The sequence below is a fragment of the Podarcis raffonei genome, chromosome 7, assembly GCF_027172205.1.
Source record: "Podarcis raffonei isolate rPodRaf1 chromosome 7, rPodRaf1.pri, whole genome shotgun sequence".
Taxonomy (NCBI): domain Eukaryota; kingdom Metazoa; phylum Chordata; class Lepidosauria; order Squamata; family Lacertidae; genus Podarcis; species Podarcis raffonei.
In genome coordinates, this window is record NC_070608.1 from 67,194,269 (window position 1) to 67,217,146 (window position 22,878).

The 22,878-nt window shown below is 42.7% G+C and overlaps 1 protein-coding gene across 1 annotated transcript; it reads right to left on the bottom strand.

Annotated features, from left to right (window-relative positions):
- Nucleotides 1-3,854: 3,854 nt before the first annotated feature.
- SERPINB5 (serpin family B member 5) lies at nucleotides 3,855-22,333 on the bottom strand. Its single transcript, XM_053397051.1, has 7 exons — nucleotides 22,192-22,333; nucleotides 13,911-14,088; nucleotides 12,533-12,670; nucleotides 11,547-11,664; nucleotides 8,261-8,403; nucleotides 5,780-5,947; nucleotides 3,855-4,367 (listed from the first exon to the last, which is right to left on the bottom strand). Exons 2-7 carry the CDS (start codon nucleotides 14,076-14,078, stop codon nucleotides 3,975-3,977), a joined length of 1,128 nt encoding a protein of 375 aa, XP_053253026.1. The 5' UTR covers nucleotides 14,079-14,088; nucleotides 22,192-22,333; the 3' UTR covers nucleotides 3,855-3,974.
- Between the last annotated feature and the right edge of the window lie 545 nt (nucleotides 22,334-22,878).

The following is a 22,878-nucleotide window of genomic DNA, read 5'->3' on the forward strand; positions in this document are numbered from 1 at the left end:
AATAGAAAGAAGATAAAGAAAAGAGGGGGTACAGCAGATTTGAAAAACACACTTTGATAGAGAATTAAAGTCAATACATTACAAGGCGACACACATCATGTGCTCTTTCATTCCCATACTGAATAAAAATAAATACATTTATTTTGATAATTATTATTTGATTCCAACCAAGCAGCTCTTGGTGCAATCTCATACCCTCATAGCAGCTAAGAGTCTTATCTGAATGTCTGCTGTCTCCTCCCACATTCTGCCTTTAGGCTCTCACCAGATTCAGAATCATGGAGTTATCTCCAGCCAAATTTTGTACCTTGTCACTATCCCCGTAACATAATTTTTATTATTGTTGTTATCTAGTCTGATGAAGAGTTCTGTAGAACTCCAATGATAGGATTGGCCTAATAAAAGTATTGTTGTAATATGGATGTTGGGGCTGTTCTCACTTGAAATGGAACTGTTTAATTCAGACGCGTTAATAAGCTTAGGAAAGTGAGTAGCCTGCAGAAAAATTACCAGACTGCTGGTAATTCTGTCCCTCCTTTGGCAGCCTGTTTGGTGACTATGCTGAGCTTCAAGAAGGGGTGTGGTACCCAATATCCTCCTCCACAAGTTTCCTCACTTGCTTCCCTCACTCATCTGCATGCAATTTCTTGTTGCCTGTGACTACCATCTTAGTTTTTTAATACAAGGCTGCTTTAATTTGTAATACCTCTTTGTATGTTGGGACGCGGGTGGCGCTGTGGGTTAAACCACAGAGCCTAGGACTTGCCGATCAGAAGGTTGGGGGTTCGAATCCCCATGACGGGGTGAGCTCCCGTTGCTCGGTCCCTGCTCCTGCCAAACTAGCAGTTTGAAAGCACGAAAAAGTACAAGTAGATAAATAGGTACCACTCCGGTGGGAAGGTAAACAGCGTTTCCGTGCGCTGCTCTGGTTCGCAAGAAGGGGCTTAGTCATGCTGGCCACATGACCCAGAAGCTGTACACCCGCTCCCTCGGCCAATAAAGCGAGATGAGCGCCGCAACCCCAGAGTCAGTCACGACTGGACCTAATGGTCAGGGGTCCCTTTACCTTTACCTCTTTGTATAATACCCAAAATCAAAGTCAGAATGAACAGTTTAGATATAAGATTTTTTAAAGAAAAGGAAACAGCTTAATGACAATAGACAAGGTAGCTAAAAAGGCATTTATTCTCACCACTACAGTGGCCCCATAGTAAAATAGCAGAACTTCACTGTTATAGTTATAGTTGCTGCCTTCTGTTTTGGTTTGCAGTTTGGATTTAGTGCTTGATTCACTGTATGGGTGCACAATAATTCTCTGAGCAGAATTATTTCCTCCACCTTCTTGTCATGTGGGCGTTGCTGTGCAATTTCTCCATAGAGATACTATCCAGGCTCAGACCTGCTGCAACTTGTGATCTTTTCCTGAGATGAGGTGAGTTGCTGAGAACCTCAAAAGCCTAGCTATTCAAACTGGAAGGGTGTGGAAAAGTATATGCTTGGAGTGCAACTTAGTAGTTCACATGTACACGTAACGTTCCTTACAATTTAATGATTCACTGCTGACTCACCTGAAAGGGTTGAGTCTGCAAGTAGTTTGGAGCCATAGGGAGGCTTATTCATGTATGTACCAGCCCCATGAACTGAGAGACCAGAAAACTTGTGTAGACTTCAGTTTCTAAGAGCAACCTTCTTCTCTCTCTAGGGTGTGGTTCACACATGTATGTACAGCACTTGATTTCTCATCACTTGAAGACTTGAATACATAAACCGACTCCATTGCAAAGTTAACTGAGTTTGAGTTGAAATTATATTCATTTATTTATTGCCTGCTTTTCACCCCAAGGTCCCAGGGTGAGTTACAACACTAAAACGTATTAAAAACAGATAGATAGATAGATAGATAGATAGATGATAGATAGATAGATAGATAGATAGATAGATAGATAGATAGATAGATGATAGATAGATGATAGATAGATAGATAGATAGATAGATGATAGATAGATAGATAGATAGATAGATAGATAGATAGATAGATGATAGATAGATAGATAGATGATAGATAGATAGATAGATAGATGATAGGATAGATAGATAGATGATAGATAGATAGATAGATGATAGTTAGATGATAGATGATATAGATAGATAGATAGATAGATAGATATAGATAGATAGATAGATAGATAGATAGATGATAGATAGATAGATGATAGATAGATGATAGATAGATAGATGATAGATAGATGATAGATAGATATTCTAAAAATATACACTTCAAGTGTCAAAAGCCGGAGTAAAGAGGTGTATCTTCCACATTCTCTGGAAGCTGTATAATGAAGGTGCCAGACACACCTTGTGGAGAGGCAGTTCCATAGCTTAGGGCAGGGGTAGGCAACCTAAGGCCCGGGGGCTGGATCCAGCCCAATCACCTTCTAAATCTGGCCCATGGATGGTCTGGGAATCAGCGTGTTTTTAACATGAGTAGAATGTGTCCTTTTATTTAAAATGCATCTCTGGGTTATTTGTGGGACATATGAATTCATTCATTTCCCCCCCCCAAAAAAATACAGGTTGCCCCCCCCCAAGATCTGAGGGACAGAGGACCAGCCCATGGCTGAAAAATGTTGCTGACCCCTGGCTTAGGGGCTGCCAAAGAAAATGCCCTCTCCTGGGCTGCTGCCACCCCCAAGCCTCTGAGGGCAGAGGAACTACTAAGAGTGCCCCTCTCTGTCAATCTCAACACCTAAGAGGGTCTGTGGGGAAGGAGGTGGTCTTTCAGATATTTTGGACCTGAGTCATTTAGGACCCTAAACACTAATGTGGGTATCTGGATTAAGCCCAGAAATCAACTGGCAACCAGTGCAGCTGTCTTAAAACAGCAGTTATATGAGATCTAATTGGATCCCTAGCCAGTACCTTGGTGTAAACCTCATGGAACACAGTGGGAATAACATACATATGATTGCTCCATTAAAAACAAGATTTTGGACCTCAGTTTTCATTTCCTATATAACAAACGGTGTTGCTGATTAAATTCCCTTCTCTCCTGGTATCTGAGGCCAGAATTTATGAGGTAAAGGCAGGGCCAGCCAAATAAATTTTGCTGCCTGAGGCAAAATACAAGATGGCCACTCCTCCCCATGCCATGTACAAAAGCTGACCAAGCTGGCAGCTGAATTGTATTTCAACACCCTCCACTGTTCCTGAGGGCAAAAGGTAAGAATAGGGTGCAGCATAGACTGAATGGCACACACAACTCTGTCTACCCATCACTGCTGAGACACCTCCCTCCCTCTGCCTAATGGTAGGGCTGGGCCCTAGGTGAAGGTCGACACTTATTCCTACATAAACCATTTATCTTTGGCAATAAGAGAAGACACTCAGTTTCTGCAATGCTTTATTTGGAATGATTTAAGGTAATCTTGATGACCAAACACAGGTAGCAGGAAGGGAGTTAACAAAAGATGAAAACTTACATTTTTACTGTATTCAACTTGAATTTGGTTCAATCCCACAATAATAACTGGATTTCAATTTTAGAACAATTCTTTCCCCACAGGCAGAAAACAGCATCAAATCAAAGGCCATATAAACTTAAGATGTCAATGATTCCAGTAACATACTGGTATTTTACTTCCAGAGGTTGTTGTTTTTTTACATCTGAGGAGATGCTACAAGTATTTCCCAAGGCCCAAAATTCCAGAAAAGTAATTAATTACTGTAGATGAGTAAGAAATGAGCCACATTATTTTGGAGACATAATACAAAGTTACATGCTATGTTAATTGCTGCCTCTGGAAAGTGCATATTGTCAATTCTGCTTTGAGTAATAACTTCATGTAGAATACTCAGAATATGAAACCACTTAGATTACCTTTTCAATACTTCATACTCAGCTTTCAAAGGTTTGCAAAAAAATTGTTGTGATAGAAATATATAAATCAGGCTTCTGGTTAATTGCTTTTTTCCATTTAAGGAGAACAGAATCTGCCAGCAAAAACAATATTGCGAGTTTTGGTGTGCCGGAAGAAGAAGAAAAATGGATGATCGGCCTTAAATTCATCTTTGTGTTGCAGGATCCGGTACCCTGGTACATCTAGAGACTCTGCCCCTTCTTCAATGACTTCCAGAGAGACTTTGTGGATGACCTGAGACAAAACTACCCCTTTGGTCTCTGACATTTCAGAGAAATCTGACGCACTCTCATCAAACATGTTGGTCATGCCAAGACTTTCTAAAATTGGCTTGAAATCATATTCCCCATCCACTTTGAATTTGGGAAGAAACACGTTGACTTTCGTGTTTGCCATCACACTTGGATTTGTCCATTGTATTAGCTTCTCGGGGGTGAGTTCCTTCTCAAGCTAAAGACATAAGACAAGACAGCAAATGAATTAGAGTATCAGTGGTCACAGTGCTCTGTTAGCCAGCCAGCCCATTAGTTGCCACAATAAACTGCAACAGAGCTGTCTAATGTCTTACATAGCTGAAACCACGTGCAACGATGCTACAGCAGTTTCTTATGCAAGAGTACAAACATAAATCTGTCTTGCAATGCTGTCCACCCGGCACAACCCCCAAGCAATTAGGATATGGTTAGAATCATAGAATCATAAGAGTTGTAAGGGACCCAAAGGAATCTCATGCAGGAATCTCAGCTAAAGCATCCATGACAGATGGCCATCAAAGTCTATGGCAGACTTGTACAACTTGTGGCTTCCAAAGTTGGATGCAGCCCATCAGCCATTTATGGGAGGTTCAGGAAACCTGGTACGGCTGGCTGGTTGGGGCTGCAAAAAGAGCGGGGTTGTCAAACACCTGGAAAGGCACAATATTCAGAAGGGGTTCATTTGGCTTGGTAAGCCACAACTTAAGCAGGTCTGAGCAATGCTGGCCACACACCTTTCTGTCCCTATGAACAATCTCTGTTACGCTTTGAGATGGCAATTGTCACCTGTTGCATTGGTGCAACATTTTAGCATCACTAAAGGAATAACACTAATTACCAGAGATGTGCATGGCCCCACTTCCCGTGTGCTGGGCCAACCCAGGGACCACCCACCACAGGAGCCAACTCCCTAGAGAGCCAGTGTGGTGTAGTGGTTAAGAGCTGTAGACTCATAATCTGGGGAACCGGGTTCGCGTCTCTGCTCCTCCACATGCAGCTGCTGGGTGACCTTGGGCTAGTTAGACTTCTTTGAAGTCTCTCAGCCCCACTCACCTCACAGTTTTTGTTGTGGGGGAGGAAGGGAAAGGAAAATGTTAGCCGCTTTGAGACTCCTTTGGGTAGTGATAAAGCGGGATATCAAATCCAAACTCTTCTTCTTCTTCACCCCCCCAATAAAATATTTGAGGGGGCTGCCCCCCAAAGTTGATGGGCAATGCCATTCAAATGGTATGCGTGCACTGCATCATGTGATCGATTATGCAGGGCAGGGCTAATCTGCCCTCCCCAAAATATTTTATTCAAGTTGTCAATTTGGGGGCATGGCTAATGTTTAATTGGAGCTTTTAAAACCCTGATGAAGCATATGGTCAGGAATGAGTGACTTCCCTGCAGGCAACACACTGGTATAGCAGACCCCTGTAGCTTTCCTGCCCAATACCCCGACCCCTGACAGTTCTGGATGACTCTGGGCAGCCTGACCCAGGGCAATGGAGACATATGTATTTGCTCTCTTCTCAATGGACCATTATGATGCATTTAAGGATGAGGGTGACCAACGTGTAGGTCTTACTTGAGCTATCAAAGAGGGCTTTCAAATGGGTTTCCTACCTGTTCGAGTCCAGTGGTATCATCCTCAATGTCTTTGGGCAGCAAGATAAGCATGCTCATGTGCTTGTTATGACAGGGCAGCTCCAGAATCTTGACTTTTAAATCGTTTATGTAACCGAGGCAAAACGTAGCTTCCAGGTTCATCATCTGCACCGGCTTGGTTTCCGTCTGTTAAGAATGAACAAAAAATTAAAACGAATTTGCTTGAACGCTCATTGTGGATGATCCCACAATGGGGATCCCCGTTGAGCATGTTCACATTCGCCTTCCTGCATTAGAAATGTGCCTGGAGAATGAGTTCTCAGACAGTTTCCAGGCAAGGTTTACCACTAGATAAAATATATTACTGCTCAACTATGTGAATGCATATGAAACAACCCTTTAATGGTGCAATCCTATGGTTGCCTAGGGGGCAGTCGTAAGGTGGTGGGAATTATGAAGGCTGTCGAACTCTCTCACCCAGTAATAATAGTTGTTTTTTTATTATTTATTTATTTATTTATTTATTTATTTATTTATTTATTATTTGTACCCCGCCCATCTGGCTGGGTTTCCCCAGCCACTCTGGGCGGCTTCCAACAAAGATGAAAAATACATTAAAATGTCACACATTAAAAACTTCAGGTGTCTTCTAAATGTTGGGTAGTTGTTTATCTCTTTGACATCTGATGGGAGGGCGTTCCACAGGGTGGGAGCCAGTACCGAGTAGGCCCTCTGCCTGGTTCCCTGTAGCTTTGCTTCTCGCAGTGAGGGAACCGCCAGAATGCCCTTGGTGCTGGACCTCAGTGTCCAGGCTGAACGATGAGGGTGGAGACGCTCCTTCAGGTATACTGGGCCGAGGCCATTTAGGGCTTTACAGGTCAGCACCAACACTTTGAATTGTGCTTGGAAACGTAATGGGAGCCAATGTAGGCCTTTCAAGACCGGTGTTATGTGGTCTCGGCAGCCACCCCCAGTCACCAGTCTAGCTGCCGCATTCTGGATTAGTTGTAGTTTCCGGGTCACCTTCAAATGCCCTGCCAGTTTCTCACCAGCATGGCACAACTGAGGATGGAGGGACTGTCTGCATTATTTCATTCATTTCCAGCCCGGGGGGGGGGGGGCATTAATTTTTTAACCCTTTCCTTCTCACATTGGAAACAAGGGGAGAGAGGGAGAAATGCTCAATTCAATATATAAATTGTATTCTGGGTTGGGGGCAGGTCAGGAGAGCATCTTGGGGACCATAGGATATATCAGGTGATCCTTTCTGATGCTGAAGAAGGAAGTCCAATGTCAGTAAGGTCAAAAGGGCAGAGTGCTAGGATGCAGCTGGGATCCAAAGGATATCCTGATCCGCCCCCCAACTGAGATAAAATTTAGATATGCTTTTCATATGTCTAAAACCCTTGTTCTCATTTCCCTCCCACTTCTTCCAACTGCGAGGGGGAAGGGGGGGAAGTCATCGTCCCTTAAGATAAAAAAAATGAGGCAGTTAGAACCACCTCGATAATTTATACCACCAACACTTTAGGATTGCAGTGATACCTTGGTTTACAACCATAATCTGTTCCAGAGGTCTGGTTGTAAACCAAAACAGGTTGTAACCCAAGGCGCGCTTTCGCCAAAGGGGCCTCACTTCACACACACTTCAGGGTTTGAAATGGTTGTAATCCAAAACGGTTGTAAACCAAGGTACCACTGTACAGCTTAAGTCAAGGTTTGTGAAAATGCTTTTAAAGAACACAGACCTCTCACTGGCTTTCTGGGATTTCTGACAGAGCTTTAAGCAATGTGATGCTTTGTGAACAAAAAACTTGTCTTTCAAATCATAGAGTTGGAAGGGACAATGTAGCCACTCCACTAGTACAGCATCTCTAAGGGGGGGGGCATCTGCCCTATGTTTTAAAACCTCTAATGAAGAAGAGTCCACCCCTTCTGAGACAGTCTGTTCCACTGCTGAATGGCTCATTTTGCCAGCCTGCTCTTCCCAATGTCTGGTCAGTTATTGTCATGCAAACAAGTAAGTTAATTCCTATGTTTCCAGGAATCCAGGATCAGAATGGAAGGGAGGAGAGGTGGTGGAGAATCATTAACCAACTGGATGATGGAAAAGTGGTTACTTAGTCATGGTATCTATGTAAATAAATTACGGCTCAATTGGCATGACCCCAAAACATCTCTCTGCTACACCATCAACTGCAACATGCTAAGTAGTCATCTTATGGTCAATCAGCTTTAACTGCGTTATAAATATCTCTATGTCTTCTAATCATGTTGCCCGTATGCTTAATACTGGTCTGTCTGTGAAACAGTGCCTAAGGGAACATTTTGCCATAGAGCACTGCTTGAATTAGGTGGTGTGGATAGAATCAAAGACTGCTTTAAAAGCTCAGAAGTAAGTCAGGGACTTTCGTGTAATATTAATTTCTGTTTTGAATACGGGTTCTATCTGATAAATGATATATCATTATTTTAAGGGGGGAATGCTTTCTTCCATACCTTGTTTATCCTAAAAGGACACTCCTTAGTTTGCGCCTCAGGAAATCTCTTCATCCAGTTGGTTACAAAATAGGCAGCATTTATCAAGAGGATCTTTGTCTGGTCATTGACAGTCCCCTCAATCAAAATATTCTCCATTTTACCTGCAGATGCATTAGAAATAATACTTCATTAGAACAGTATTCACACACACCCCAAATGTCACAGGTACAGGGTCACAGGTACATTCTGCCAAAGTTAACACTTTAGGATAATTGCAGTTCAACAATTTCCAGAATAATTGATGAGGAACAACCAACGTGGTGACTTCCAGATGTTGCTGGACTTCAGCTCCCATCATCCTTGACCATCGGCCATTCTAGCTGGGGCTGATGGGAGTTGTAGTTCAACAACATCTGAAGGACACTATCTTGACTTTCCCTGGCCTAGATTCTTAACGTGTCAACTTCATGTCATAAAACAGGCAAATTGACTGCTTGCAGAAAATGTTGCCTATGGAAGGTAGATCCACAATCAGATCTTCCATCTCTTTTTAAAAAAAGAAGTGTGTGTGTGTGTGAGAGAGAGAGAGAGAGAGAGAGAGAGAGAGAGAGTTGGAGAGAGAGAGAGAGAGAGAGAGAGAGAGAGAGCGCAAACTTGATCAGGACTGCAGTGCTAGGGGAAGGAGAATTAGCCTGTTTCCAGACTGTTAATTGCCTTTTTAGGAAAAAATATGCATGCACTCATACTTTTGCCCTAACAGGACACCTGCTATTGACACTTATAATTAAGAGCCCATTCATGGAATCGCTAATTGGATGAATGAAATCACATTTAGTTTAGTCTGCAATGTTTGCTTGCAAACAAGCACACACATGGCCTCAGGGGTGAGGTACCTCATTTACCTCCACAAAAAGGATGTTTGAGTGTCATTTCTATGTTCTTGCCACATGGGGGCACTCAATACAAAAATATCATGCAGTGGTTAAGGCTTCAAATGAACAGCCTTAGGGTTGCCTGTCGACAGCATAATTACTCTCTGCCAGTACAAGGTATGGCGAAAGCACACCTAATATCAAACATCTGTTTTCTTTTGGAGTAAAAAGGAAGGTGTGCTTCCTTTTGTCTGTCCGGAACCTTCCAGTGATCGGCTTCATTGGGTGACCTGAGTTTTAGTATTGTGTAAAAGGGAGAACAACTTCTTTCTATCCACATTCTCCACAAAATGCATATTTTTATTCAGGTGTGTCATGCCTCCCAATACTCACATTTTCTCCAAATTAACAAGCCCCAAGTGTTCATTCGATTTCTTTTTTTAAAAATCCTGAGGTATAGCTAAGTTAGGGTGTCAACTATATTACAAGAGAGATCCAAGTGCATATTGTAAATTTAGGTTTGCGCAATTAGTAGATTAGAGCATTTTGTTGCCAGAGTGCAACAAATTCACTTTTTAAAATAATCAGAATTTTTTTATGGTTTGGAAGGTGAAAATGCATTGAAAAGTACAGGATAAAGAAGTGATAGAAGGGAAGACAAGCTGAATGCAGAATTTAGGCTCATTGTCATATAACTGCCCTGCAAACAAATCAGAATAAAGAACAGATATCTAACCTCCATGTAAGCTTTGTGCAAGCAAATCAGGACAAATGCTTAATGAATAGTCATCTGGATGAGCCCTGTGTCTGTTGCAGCAACAACAACAAAGCCTTAAGGCACCTTAAGGATTTAACAAATATATTACGGCTTAAGAAACCATCATGAAGCAGAGATCACTTCATCAGCTGCATGAGGTGTTATAGATCAGTTGGGAGTTAAATGAATTGATGGCCACATGTACTAACAGCTCACACAACTTCACTGAAACTACTGGGGGATTTTACTTCAACTCTAATGGAGTCAGGATTGGATTTGCTGGCTTTTTTAAAAAAAAAGTTAAAACATTTCAATGCAATATAGTATCCTTGGCCTCTGCATTCACAGAATTTCCTTACATGCATCTGGGATGTACCCAATGGCCTTCCATCAACCAGACCTATTACTGTATTAGGTAAAGGTAAAGGGACCCCTGACCATTAGGTCCAGTCGTGGCCGACTCTGGGGTTGCAGCGCTCATCTCGTTTTATTGGCCGAGGGAGCTGGCGTACAGTTTCCAGGTCATGTGGCCAGCATGACTAAGCCGCTTGTAGCGAACCAGAGCAGCGCACAGAAACGCCGTTTACCTTCCCGCTGGAGTGGTACCTATTTATCTACTTGCACTTTGACATGCTTTCGAGCTGATAGGTTGGCAGGAGCAGGGACCGAGCAACGGGAGCTCACCCCGTCGTGGGGATTCGAACCACCAACCTTCTGATTGTCAAGTCCTAGGCTCTGTGGTTTAACCCACAGCGCCACCCGCGTCCCTGATTACTGTATTAGGGGACTTTAAACTGCAATTTTATCACAGCGCCCCAGGAGGAGAGCTTTTCCTCTTTGCAGTCCTGCCAGATTTTGGGTGCTTTTGCTGCTTAAAATGATCAAAGAGGGCAAAAGGACAAACCTGGCCCTCATATATTATGGAGAGGAAAGGACAGGAAGAAGATCCTCATGAGAGGGACAGGTGTGAGGTGCAATTGTGTGAGGAGCTCCAATCTGCCAAGGGTTTCTGAATGCTGTGGAGAAAAGGAGTTCAGGGGTGGAAGTGCGTTGATGGAGGAATGAAAGAGCCATTGCTGGGGCTTAATAAAATATGGAGCAAAGCAGGCTGGGAAAGAAGTCAGACCCTCCAAGTGTCCCTATTTCCAAAGTACAGTCCTGGATTTACAGAAGCCACCCCAAATTCTGATTTGACCCCGGAATGTCCCACTTTTCCTTAGAACATCCCTATTTTCATTGGAGAAGTGTTGGAGGGTATGGTATGTGACCCCCCCAAGCCGAGCAGATAAGTAACTTTACAACCTTTAGAAGATATCTGAAGGCAGTCCTGGATAGTTACCGGTAAGTGTTTTAATGTTTAATGTTTTATTATGTTTTTATATGTGTTGGAAGCCACCCAGAGTGGCTGGGGCAACCTTGTCAGACGGGTGGGGCTTAAATAAAAAAAATATTATTATCATTATGGGACAGGACGTCCCTATTTTTGTTGGAGAAAGGTTGGAGGGTATGAGAAGTTTCTCTGAAGGTCCCTGGCAAAGTGGAAAGTGCCATTTTAATATTTGACATATGGTGAGCTCCACTCTGAGGGGCACTCCTGATTCAAGGAGTTTGTTCATTGGAGTTCACTTCTGTGTTTAAGGATTTTGAACAGAGCACTCTGTTAAGATACGCTTACCATCAGTGAGATCAGAAACAGATTTGTTGATTTGCAGTCTGGTGTCTTCTGTTTTCTCTTTAAAGTCCACTAGTTCCAATTCCGATGGGAAGGGTCTTTTCACAGAACTTACAAACTCCTGAAAGGCACGAGGAGCCAAGTTAAGTTCTAATGCATAATGCTGAACCAAACTTCCTAACAGATGTGCCCAGTGGCACTGACACCATTTCAAGAAAGTGGGTTTTGTATAACCATTTTTCTTCTGCTGGAAGTGAAACTTTTTTCAATCACTGATGAGAGTGGGGGCTTGCTCCATGTGGCAAGCTGTAATGCCTGTGCTGAGGGAAAGACCATAATAGCACAAAGTTGAATTCCACCCATTATGCATTTTAATCCAGTGTACAATATAAGCACGCACAACTTAAGGCGAAACCCCTTAACAAAAAATATGTGTGATTTAAACATCAATTGTAATGGTACTATAGCTGTTGTTTATGGGATTATGATTTTGAAGGGAATGTAATTGAAATTATTAAGATTTTGGAACACAGAAAATAAAATAAAATAAAAAACCAAAGAGTAAGCCATGAAATCTAACACGTGAGGAAGCCACTTCAACTAAATTGTATAATTTGGTATATAAATAATTGGTTTTAATAATTGTATTAATTGGATAAAATTGGCATTGTTATAATGAGGCTGTTATTGGAATGATATTGAAAAATCAATAAAAATATTTATTTTTTAAAAAAAGAAAATCTGTAAACAAAATACAATGCAACTCGTGCAATAAAACTATAAAAAGAGAAAATTATTGTAATTTCAAAGGAGGTTTTACAAAGAAAAAAAGTACAGAACATGTTTGAATAAAGTGCAGGTATTATTATTATTATTATTATTATTATTACAATGCCGCCATGTAGAAACACTGTTTACAGTGAGATTTAAACCACCATAGTCAACCAGTTGACCCAAACAGAAACAGCTAGAATTTCTGAGCAGCTTACCATAGTGGGGTTAAGGGATTTTTCTACAAAGAGTCGCTTGACCATTTTCAGAGGATAAAAAGAACTAAGTTTGGCAGCATCCGTTGTTATTGTTTGGAATCCGAAAGGAACATCTTTGACATCTTCTAAATGTAGGCCCTGTTAAGAAATTAGTTTAGATTTTAACATTGCTTCCATTATGCATCTCTGAAAGTACTGATCTGTCAACACAATTGTGCCAAATATCCTGTAACACATAATGCAGTGTGCATAGAAACTTCTTACACTCAGGCGGGGGCAAGAGGTGGGTTGGTGGAGGGAAGGGGAGACTGTGTTGCCGTGACAATTCCTGGATCATTGCCATAGCAACAGACTGGCTCTCAGTTGCCCGTGGCAGAGGAAGGTGTGGAGAAGTGTAGAGGTAGGAGAGGAGCCAGCAATCGGGGAGGCCCCCCAAAAAAATATTTTGTTCAAGTTGGCACCTATGTTCCCAGCGCTTGCCCTATCATTAGGCAGAGTGAGGCAGCTGCCTTGGGTAAGAGATACTGAGGAACTTGTGTGTGTATCACACAGCCTGCCCTGCGCTCTCTAAGCTAGCCCACATCAGGTATGTGGGATGATACTGTCCCATTGGCAGCACTATCCGTCTCACTGACTTCTGCAGGTGGAATGGGGGAGGCATCATGTTGCCCTTTGCCTCAGGCGGCAAAACATCTTAGGCTGGTGCTGCATTTTCCTGATGAAAATCACACCGCCCCAGCTGCTATTTGCCAGTTAGGAGGAAACTTACAAGTACCAGCTGTATTTTGCAAACAACTGCAGGGGAATTGAGAATAGTGATGAACTCTTTTGCAGCGAGGCTCCCTCCCCAACACTCATTTAGAGCAAAGTTAATGCTTTGCTCCTGGCTACAGGGCATTATGATCTCATTGTATATGATTCCTGATTGGTTGGGTTTGCTCTGCCTGGGACAGCAGGAAGAAATGGCGCCGCCACAACAGCGACAGAGGAGGAGGAAAACAAATACTATAAACAGCAGCAACAACATAGGTAATATTTAAGATAACTTTTTAGGTTCTCCAAACTCCCTCCTTAACCCCAAATATGTTTACAAGCAAATATCTAGTGCAACCTTAGGCCATTTGTGTGTGTGTGTGTGTGTGTGTGTGTGTGTGTGTGTGTGTGGTGTAGTCTCATGTTATTAAGGGGAAATGTACATTTTTAAATAAAAACATTTTACACACAGAGAGAGAATTCTGGAATTCTAGTTTAGTCCTCACAGAGCTACCCTTTGAAAAACTACAGTTCCCATGATTCTTGGGGGAGGGAATGTCCTTTGAATGTTCTTTAAATGTATGTGCTGCGTTATCCTAAATCCAAGTTGGAAGCGAAAACCTACCTGTTTCATTTGGGTTGCTGTGTCGCCCTTGGCAGCTTTGTAGGCAAGAGCCAGTGAGGTTGAAGTGCAAAGGGGAGCGAAAATAATATTAGCAGTTTTGTCCTTTTCGGCCAGTTTCTTCAAAACGTCAACCGCAAATGCAGTGTTTGCAACTTGTAGGGCATCCATTGCTGTGGTTCTGAAACAGAAAAGACACATTTACCATACCAACCAATCCTGCCTATAAAGAACTGCTGTTTTGCCTTCCTAGTTAAGGGTGCTTAACTTCATTGATTTCAACAGGCCAAAACACACTTCATTCAGCATTGGATTGTGGCCTTAGCGTCTATTTTCTTTTTTTCTTTTTTGTAATGCTTTTTTATTAAATTTTCAACAAACAACAAATAAAACAATCTTTTACAATCAACATTTTGTGTCATCTTATTTACATTGCGTATCTTCACGCCACGACTTCCTTCCTTCCCTGCGTCGGTTTTCTTAAAACATATCTTCTCTTGTAGATTCTTATTGACCTTCTATACACATCGCAGGATTTATGTTAACTGTGCCGTAGTTGTTAAACTTCTACAGTTATTTCTTATATATACCACAAATTTACCCCACTCTTCTTCGAACTTTGTACCTTTTTGGTCTCGAATTCTATATGTCATTTTAGCTAATTCTGTGTACTCAAAAAATTTGGCCTGCCATTCTATTATCGTTGGGGTCTCCTGTAATTTCCATTTTTGGGCCACAAGTATTCTGGCTGCTGCAGTAGCATATTGAAATAATTTATGGTCTTCCTTTTTTACTTCCTTCCCTATTATCCCTAATAAAAAGATTTCCGGTTTTTTTCGGAAATGTGTACTTGAAAAGTTTTTTCAATTCATTATATATTAGGTCCCAAAACCTTTTCATCTTTTCGCAATCCCACCACATGTGGTAGAGGTACCCATCTTTTAATTTACATTTCCAACAGGCTTTATTGTTCAATTTATACATTTTGTCCAATTTGACCGGGGTAATATACCACCGGTACATCATTTCCCCCAAATTCTCTCTCAAGGTTGAGCATGCTGTAAATTTCATCCCTTCGTTCCATAGTTTAGTCCATTTATCGTATTCAATATTATAGCCAAAATCAACAGCCCACTTTATCATAACTTCTTTAACCATCTCATCCTTGGTATCCTTAGCGTCTATTTTCTTAGGTGGTGCATTACTCATGTGGTGACTCTACCATATCACCATCTAGGACAAGGTGATTTGAAAGCATTCCCTTGTGGAAATTATGACACACGTGGAAACTTACCATGACAGAAAGAGGGCTGGGCTAGGAATGGAGAAGGAATTTTGTACAGTTCCAGGAGTGCCAACTCCTTGGGGCCCAACCCTTTTGCCCTCCCCAGCTCCTCCCAATGCCATGATATCATGTCACACATGACACCACACACACAACGTTTCCCCCAATCTCGCTCACAAGTTGGGGCCTCTGTTCAGTACTCATTTGAAGCTGGACCAAAATTGGAATTTCCAAAACAAGAACCGAAATGCAGCCATCCTTCAGAATCTGCACGTCTCAAAATTTTGCTGTGTCAGTCTGCAGCCAAATAATGTCTACAGAAATGAATATCATGAGGTAAAGTGTCCATCAAAATGCAAATATTAGTGGAAAATCACATACAAAAAGGCACTGTATTATGGAAAATTGCTTGTGTTATTAGGCTAATTGCATATAAACATTTATATTAGGAAAAAAATACACTCAAATGCAGATGACTCTTCATAATAACATGGGTGGTTGTGGTTGTTTTTACAAACTGATGTAGAAATGTGGAGGACTCAACAGAAGATTGGAAAAATGAGAAGCTAAGAGAAACCAAAGTTGACAGATTCACCCATCTCTATGTCGGTCTGAAAGCATTTGCTCTGATGTGGTAAATTTTGACATAGTGCCTGCTTTATGCAGGGGAATATTCTTAAGTGACTTCTCCTGCGAGCACCACTGAGTTACAGGCCTCACCGGTGGAACAACTTGTACTTCTGAATCAGCCATACAGTCTTCCAACCAGACAAAGAAGTGTGTCAGGAGCCAACAGAGAGTGATCAACAGCAGAAGGAAAAGAGCTGGAGAAAACTACATTCAGAAAAGCCCAGTTTGTTCTAATGGTACACCAAATTTGCCCAGCCTTAACCTTCCCATGGGAAGCAAACAGCCGTGTGAGGAGGGCTAGGACTTGTGCCGTGGGAACAGTGACGCTCTGCAGTAGACCTAGAAGCGCAATTTTAATATTGATTCACAATGAAGCAACATCTGACAATCACTACCCGCTCTTAGGCGCTGGGAAATCTCAGGCGGGGTGGAGTCAAGGAAAAACTGAAACATGAGTTGAGGAAACTGCTGCTGTACAAGCTCATACCACATTCTTTCTTCCCTATGGAGAAGAAATGTTAAGTCAGCATGTAACCAATTGCCCATGGCATAGCGGTATCCTTGAAGTACAGTTAGCTTGGGACCCACCCACATATGATTGAAATGTCTAGGTGAGACATTACCCTTATTAAACTTTCTGTTTGGAGCTTTCTTAAGAAATCCGGATTGTTCATGTTTAAGCACTGCTGATGACTCTAAAGACGTCGTGGGTTGTTAATGTGCATTGTTAAAAAGATTAATGAAATAAGGAAATGTGCATATTTATACAAATACCTGGGTGAACAAAACACGGGTAGTAGGATAGGGAGCTATCTGTCCTCAACTTTTTAAAGTCAGCTTAAGAGTTTTCCACATGTTAGGAAGCAACAAGTCATCCTCCACTTGTGTGTAGTATGTGGTCAGTTTGACTGTAATATGTGGCAAGATAAATGTGGCATATATCTGTTGCATCACATCTCAATATGCCATTAGGTCATATTGCGGCAAGGGCGGGGAACCTGTGGCATTCCTGATGTTATTAAGCTCCGATTTCCATCATCTCCAATCAGCATGGACAATGGTCAGGGATATTGGGAGTTGTAGTCCTTGATAATATCAAGCTTAACTGTCAACGGGTTGCACCCTGAGAAAACCTCTCAGTTTTTGTCCATGTGGTTTGTTTTCAAACTACATAGGCCAGGCATGTCCAAAGTCTGTTTTGGGGGCCTAATCCGGCCCCTGTGGCAGTTTATTTATTGGGGTCAAATCCTTTAAAAAGCTCATCAACTTTGGGGTAAAATTGTAAACAAAAGTCGGCCCTCACACATGTTCACTTCATCAAATGTGGCCCTCTTTGTAAAAAGTTTGGGCACCCCTAACATAGGCAAAGGAAAATCCTTCACTTGACAACATGGTGTCTTCAGGTTATTGATAGATGGGCAACTGTGTCCACTGGTCAGAAAGGCCCAAGGCAGTTGGGTGAGGTAAATAACTCACCCAGTAGCCAGATCCAGTTGGGTTGATGGCTGAGTGGGGAGTAGCTAGTCTGACACTCCGACCACTAAACCACACTGAGGGTGACAGAAGGATTCCAATCCATTTTCTGGGAAATGTTTGGATTTAAAATTATTTGACAATCAAAACAAATGGGGGGGCAGGGATTTATATCTGGAAAATGCTATAACCTTAATGTCACAGCAGCCACAAAGGGACAGAGACAGAATTTCCTTAACACTCCAAAGTAAACACCGTCTACTTAATACCATTTCCTGTAACAGTTGCAGAGACAGAGACAGAGAACCAATGACTTGCAGCTTTCATATCAAACACAGATGTGAGGCAGGCCTCCGCCATTTGCAAGTCAGAAAGCTGAGCACAGCCTACAAGGTACACACTGTGGATTGCCTGGTGCTATGGCAACCTGTCTCTTTTTGCAACCCCAGGAAGGCAGTAACCAAAGCAAAAGGTTTATTAAGTCCTTCATACGGCTGGTGGGCTGGTCTTGCCTTGATGGGTCACAAATTGTACAACACCCTCCACCTAACGCTCCCAGGACTCTTGGCTGTAGATTTGCCTCAGCACCTTCCTTTGTTCTTACCAAGGCAATGTTAAAAGCCCTGGACCGTATGCAGGAACCCTGTGGCTTTCCCCGCCCCCCTTCCCATGCCAGCATCAACCAAATTTTTTAAAAGGTTTACACCGGCTTGGAAAGGAGTCACACCACAGCCTTCTCCTGTGCGGTCCAGGGCTTCTCATGTGATCTTGCCAGCACAGGCCATGAGGAAATATGAACACCTTGCATTTAAATGCATTCATTATACTCATATAGTGACTTAATACTGGACACAAGTCTTAGACCTCAAAAAACTCTGGAGAAGGCAGCAGTCTTTGAAAGCAAAGAGTAAGATTACCATAACTTCCATCATAGAGGTTCAGTATGCTGATGACAATGTAGTGTGTGCACACTCGGAAGATGACCTCCAAACCATCCTAAATATATTTGCAGAAGCTTACAGAAAGCTTGGTCTATCACTCAACATCCAAAAAACCAAAGTGCTGTACCAAAAAGTACAAAACAACCACTCTGCAGTACCACCAATCCAACTCAATGGTGTAATGTTGGAAAGTGTCGATCACTTCTCCTACCTGGGCAGTTATGTCTCCACAAGGGCTGACATTGATGCCAAAATTCAGCATCGACTGAGCTCTGTGAATGCAGCTTTCTCCCAATTGAAGTGCAGAGTGTTTGAGGACTGGAACATTTACAGGGAAACCAAAATGCTTGTTTACAAAGCTATTGTAGTATCAACCTTACTGTATGCTTGTGAACGTGGACCACTTATAAATGCCATCTCCAACTCAAAAAATTCCATCAATGGTGTCTCCGGAGGGGGGGATTACATATCACTTGGGAAGACAGGCAAACTAATGTCAGTGTACTGGAAGAAGCAATGATCACCAGCGTCAAATAATTGATTCTTCAACATCAACTTTGTTGGACTGGTTATGTTGTTCAGATGCCTGATTATCATCTTCCAAAGCAACTACTCTATTCAGAACTTAAAAATGGAAAGCATAATGCTGGTGGTCAACAAAAGAGGTTTAAAGAGTCTCTCAAGGCAAATCTTTAAAAAGTAGTATAAACACTGACAACTGGGAAACACTGCAAGTGCTCCAACTGGAGAACAGCTTTTACCACAGATATCATGGACTTTGAAGACGGTCGAACTCAGGATGAAAGGGAGAAACATGCTAAGAGGAAGGCACATTTGGCAAACCCTCACCACGATCAACTCTTATCTGGAAACCAATATCCCCACTGTGGAAGGACGTGTTGATCCAGAATTGTCCTCCACAGTCACTTACAGACCTACTATTAAGACTGTGTTCATGGAAGACAATCTTACTCAACTATGAGTGATGCCAAAGAAGAGAAGAAAAAGTTCTCCCCTTGCTTTTGGAGGCCTTTAAATAGTAGTTACTGGGAATTGCAGGTGTGGAGAGTCGTGTTTTACTCATCTCAGGAAGCTGACAGTGGCTCCCGGCTGGTTGCCCAGGAAAGTATAAAGACAAGGAAAAGTTTCTTGCAGTCCTTTTTTATTTCAAACTTTACAGAGAGAGGCTATAGAACCCAGCCTCTTGGATAATGGCGTTGTCTTGAGTGACTCTCCACCCCCCATCTCTCTCACTTCCTCATTCGTCATCCTCATCACCTCCTCTACGGGTGCTGCTAAGTGCCCTCTGCCTTCAAGCTCTTTGCTCTCCTACTTTTAAGGCTTGCTGGGTTCTGGGAGATGGTGGGTCTGGAGTGCTGTCTAATGACAACATATCAGCCAGCTGCTGCTCCAGCTTTGCCTTCTCCTCTCCCATAATTTCCCATCTTTTCCCCTCATCTACCTCTGAGCTATGACCTCCTGCAAACTCCTGTTGTAAATCTGTACTGTCTTCCTCTTCCTCCTCCCTGGAAGGGACAGGATGGGGAGGCGGTCTCCACCATTCCTCCTCTGCCCAGTCCCTGACATCTTGGGCCTATTTGTGGGCTTCTCATAGGCATCTGGTGGCCACTGTGATGACAATGGTGCTAGACTAGGTGGTTCTTTGGTCTGATCCAACATGGCTGTTCTTATGTTCTGGCAGTGCTCCTGAACTTATACCCTGCTTTTCATCCATGAACAAAGCTCAGAGCAGCATACATGAGGTTCTCTAGTGGTCTCCCATCCAGAAAAAGGCTAGATCCAGATACGTTTTAACAAAGCTGCTACATCAAGCCCATGCCTTGGCATCAGAGTCCTAAATGTTCATAGTTCTATCAACTGTAACTGAACTGAACTGAACAGTTTCTGGAGCTCCTTGAAAACAAGGAGAATAGGATAATTTTGCCTTCAGAAAACCCACAAACTGCTGGTGAAGCACATAGGGACACAGGCACAGTTTTGGCTGCCACTTGTTGGGTGCTGTGACAGGGTGGGGTAGAACATGTGCAAGCACTCTTGGTGACTCACTCCATCTCTTAACCCAACTATATCAAGGTGGAAGATCTAGCAGACCTTTTGTGAAGGTTTTCAGACAGACTCTTGGGTTGAGAAATAAGTTTATGATGTAAAGAGGACCCAAATCCGGGGGTGGGTGGATGTCTATGTCTGCATCACAACCTTTACCAACACGGTGGCTTTTAGATGCTGTTAGATGATGACTCCCATCAAGCTTATGGGAGATGCATTCCAAAGCAGCACACTGGCAAAAGGCTGCTCTGCTGCCAGCTTTTAGCTATACATAGCAGCAGCCCAGCTATGCAGTTCCTGTGGAAGATTAGTTTTGAGTTCTGTATGGGGTGGGGATACATTTTTAAGAGTAAAGGAGAATAAAAGTTGAAGAGGAAAGCAGTTATTCTCCCCCCTCTCTTGTGACTGGAGTTCAAATTCAGAGACACAGAATCATAGAAGCTTAGAGTTGAAAGGCACCCCGAGAATGGTCGAGTCCAGTTCCCCTGCAATGCAGGAACCTCAGCTAAGACATCCATGACAGATGGCAATTCAACCTCTGCTTAAAAACCTCCAAGGAAGGAGAGTCCACAACCTCCCAAGGGAGGGAGACCGTTCCACTGTCAAACAGCTCTGACTGTCAGAAAGGTTCTTCCTGTTGTTTATTTGGAATCTCCTTTCTTGTAACTTGAAGCCATTGCTTCGAATCCTATCCTCCAGAGCAGGAGAAAACAAGCTTGTTCCCTCTTCCATGCGGCAGCCCTTGAGAAATCTGAAGATGGCTTTCACATCTCCTCTTTTCCAGGCTAAGATACCCAGCTCCTTCAACCATCCCCCCCCCAATACACTCACACAACCAGAAATCCATGGGTCCCACTCAGCCTCAGACTCCCACCAGCTACCTCTCCCCGTGATAGCAGCTCTTTGGGAAAGAGCAAAGGTAAGAGGGAAGGGAACTCTAGGCATATGGGAGATGCCCTGTTGGTGCACGCCCAGGAATCCTCCTCTCCTCTGCCCTCTACCTCAAGGGGGGGCGAGGACCACAGCTCAGCAACAGAGTGGCTGCTTTGCATTCAAAACATCTCCAGGTAGGGCCGGAAGAAAGCCCTCTCCGAAATCCTGGGGTGTCTTTACCAGTCAGTGTAGACCATACTGACCTAGATGGACCAATTGTCAGCTTCCTATGCTCACCCTCTCAAGCTTTATATTACATCTATTTGGTTGAACAATGTGAGATCATCACATGGGCTATTTATTCGCAGCGTCCTATTTATAGAGTCACATCGGAAGGCAGTAAACCCAGCCAGGCTGAAAGCGAAGGTTGGTTCTAGCATTTTCTTAGCTGGAGCAAGCATTAGTCATTTGATTAACTGCATAAAGAAAGCTGAGTGGGTGATCCACACCCATGTGGAAAATTCTGCCCGGAACAGAGTCTCTTCTAGCAATCTCCGATCATGAAACACACACCGTGCACAAAATGTGCATTAAAACTACAATACAGTTGTCTGGGTAAGGAAGCTTATCATTCTTGTGTGACAACAGAAGGCCTGACTTTTTTAAAAATAATTTGTTTAGAAATTTCTCTGTCATCAGGAAACAAATGAACGATACGGTTCTGGGTCTTTATCTTTTCGCAGCAGGAACAGTCACAAATGTTCTTGCAACTAGACAAGGAAACTGCAGTAACCTAATAAAACTTTTTTATCTGCCCGGGACTGAAAGATCTAAGCTCAGGCTGAAAATGAGACTCACATCTTACACGTGCTCAAGTTTCTCCTATGCTAGTTCAACTTCTACAATTTTCACCCCACCTTCTTCCTTCTCTTCTTGCTTCAGTTCCAAAGAATTCAAGGCACTTCCTAGATAGAGGCAATTTAAAAAAAAAACTGTGTACATATTCAACACTCACCTCTCTGTGCAGAAAGTCCACTCACGGAAATGGCGGAAAGAAAAGAAAAAAGGTTGAAAGAGGCAGAGTAAAAAGAACGGGTGTTGCTGGTGACACTGCGGAGCAGCAAGAATGTTTCGGCTCACCTGAACTCCGACGCCACTCCCTCTTTTGCGATTGTGCTCTCTCTCTCTCTCTCTCTCTTAATCATCCCTCTTGGCAATTTATACATGATAGAAAAAAATGGATTCAGGCTGAACTTGCCAACTACAAAGCTTCACAGGGCTATAACATGCTTCGGCAGGAAGCGGCCACCTTATGAAGATTCCTCTCTGAGGTGAATTTCACACAGGAGGTCTGGCACTGAGGGAGACACTCATGTGTGCCATCCCAAACCACACAAGTTAAGAGCTGCTTAGAAGAATTATTCCACATTTTTATCCAGGTCCGTTTTGGGAATAATTCTACAATCATATGAGCGGTCAGTGACATGCATTTTGAGAGTTTGTGGTCTCCGGTTAAAAGATTCCTGAAATGTAATTTGGGTCAACAGGAATCAATCAGCAGGGCTTTGCTTAAGCCTAAATGATTCTGGGTAGTGTTTTGGGATGGAGGGGGGTTCAATTTTGCTTGCAAAGAAGCACCCTCATTAGCATTTCTTCCAACGAACATGTGAACCGAAACCCAATTATCTTTTGAAGTTTTCAG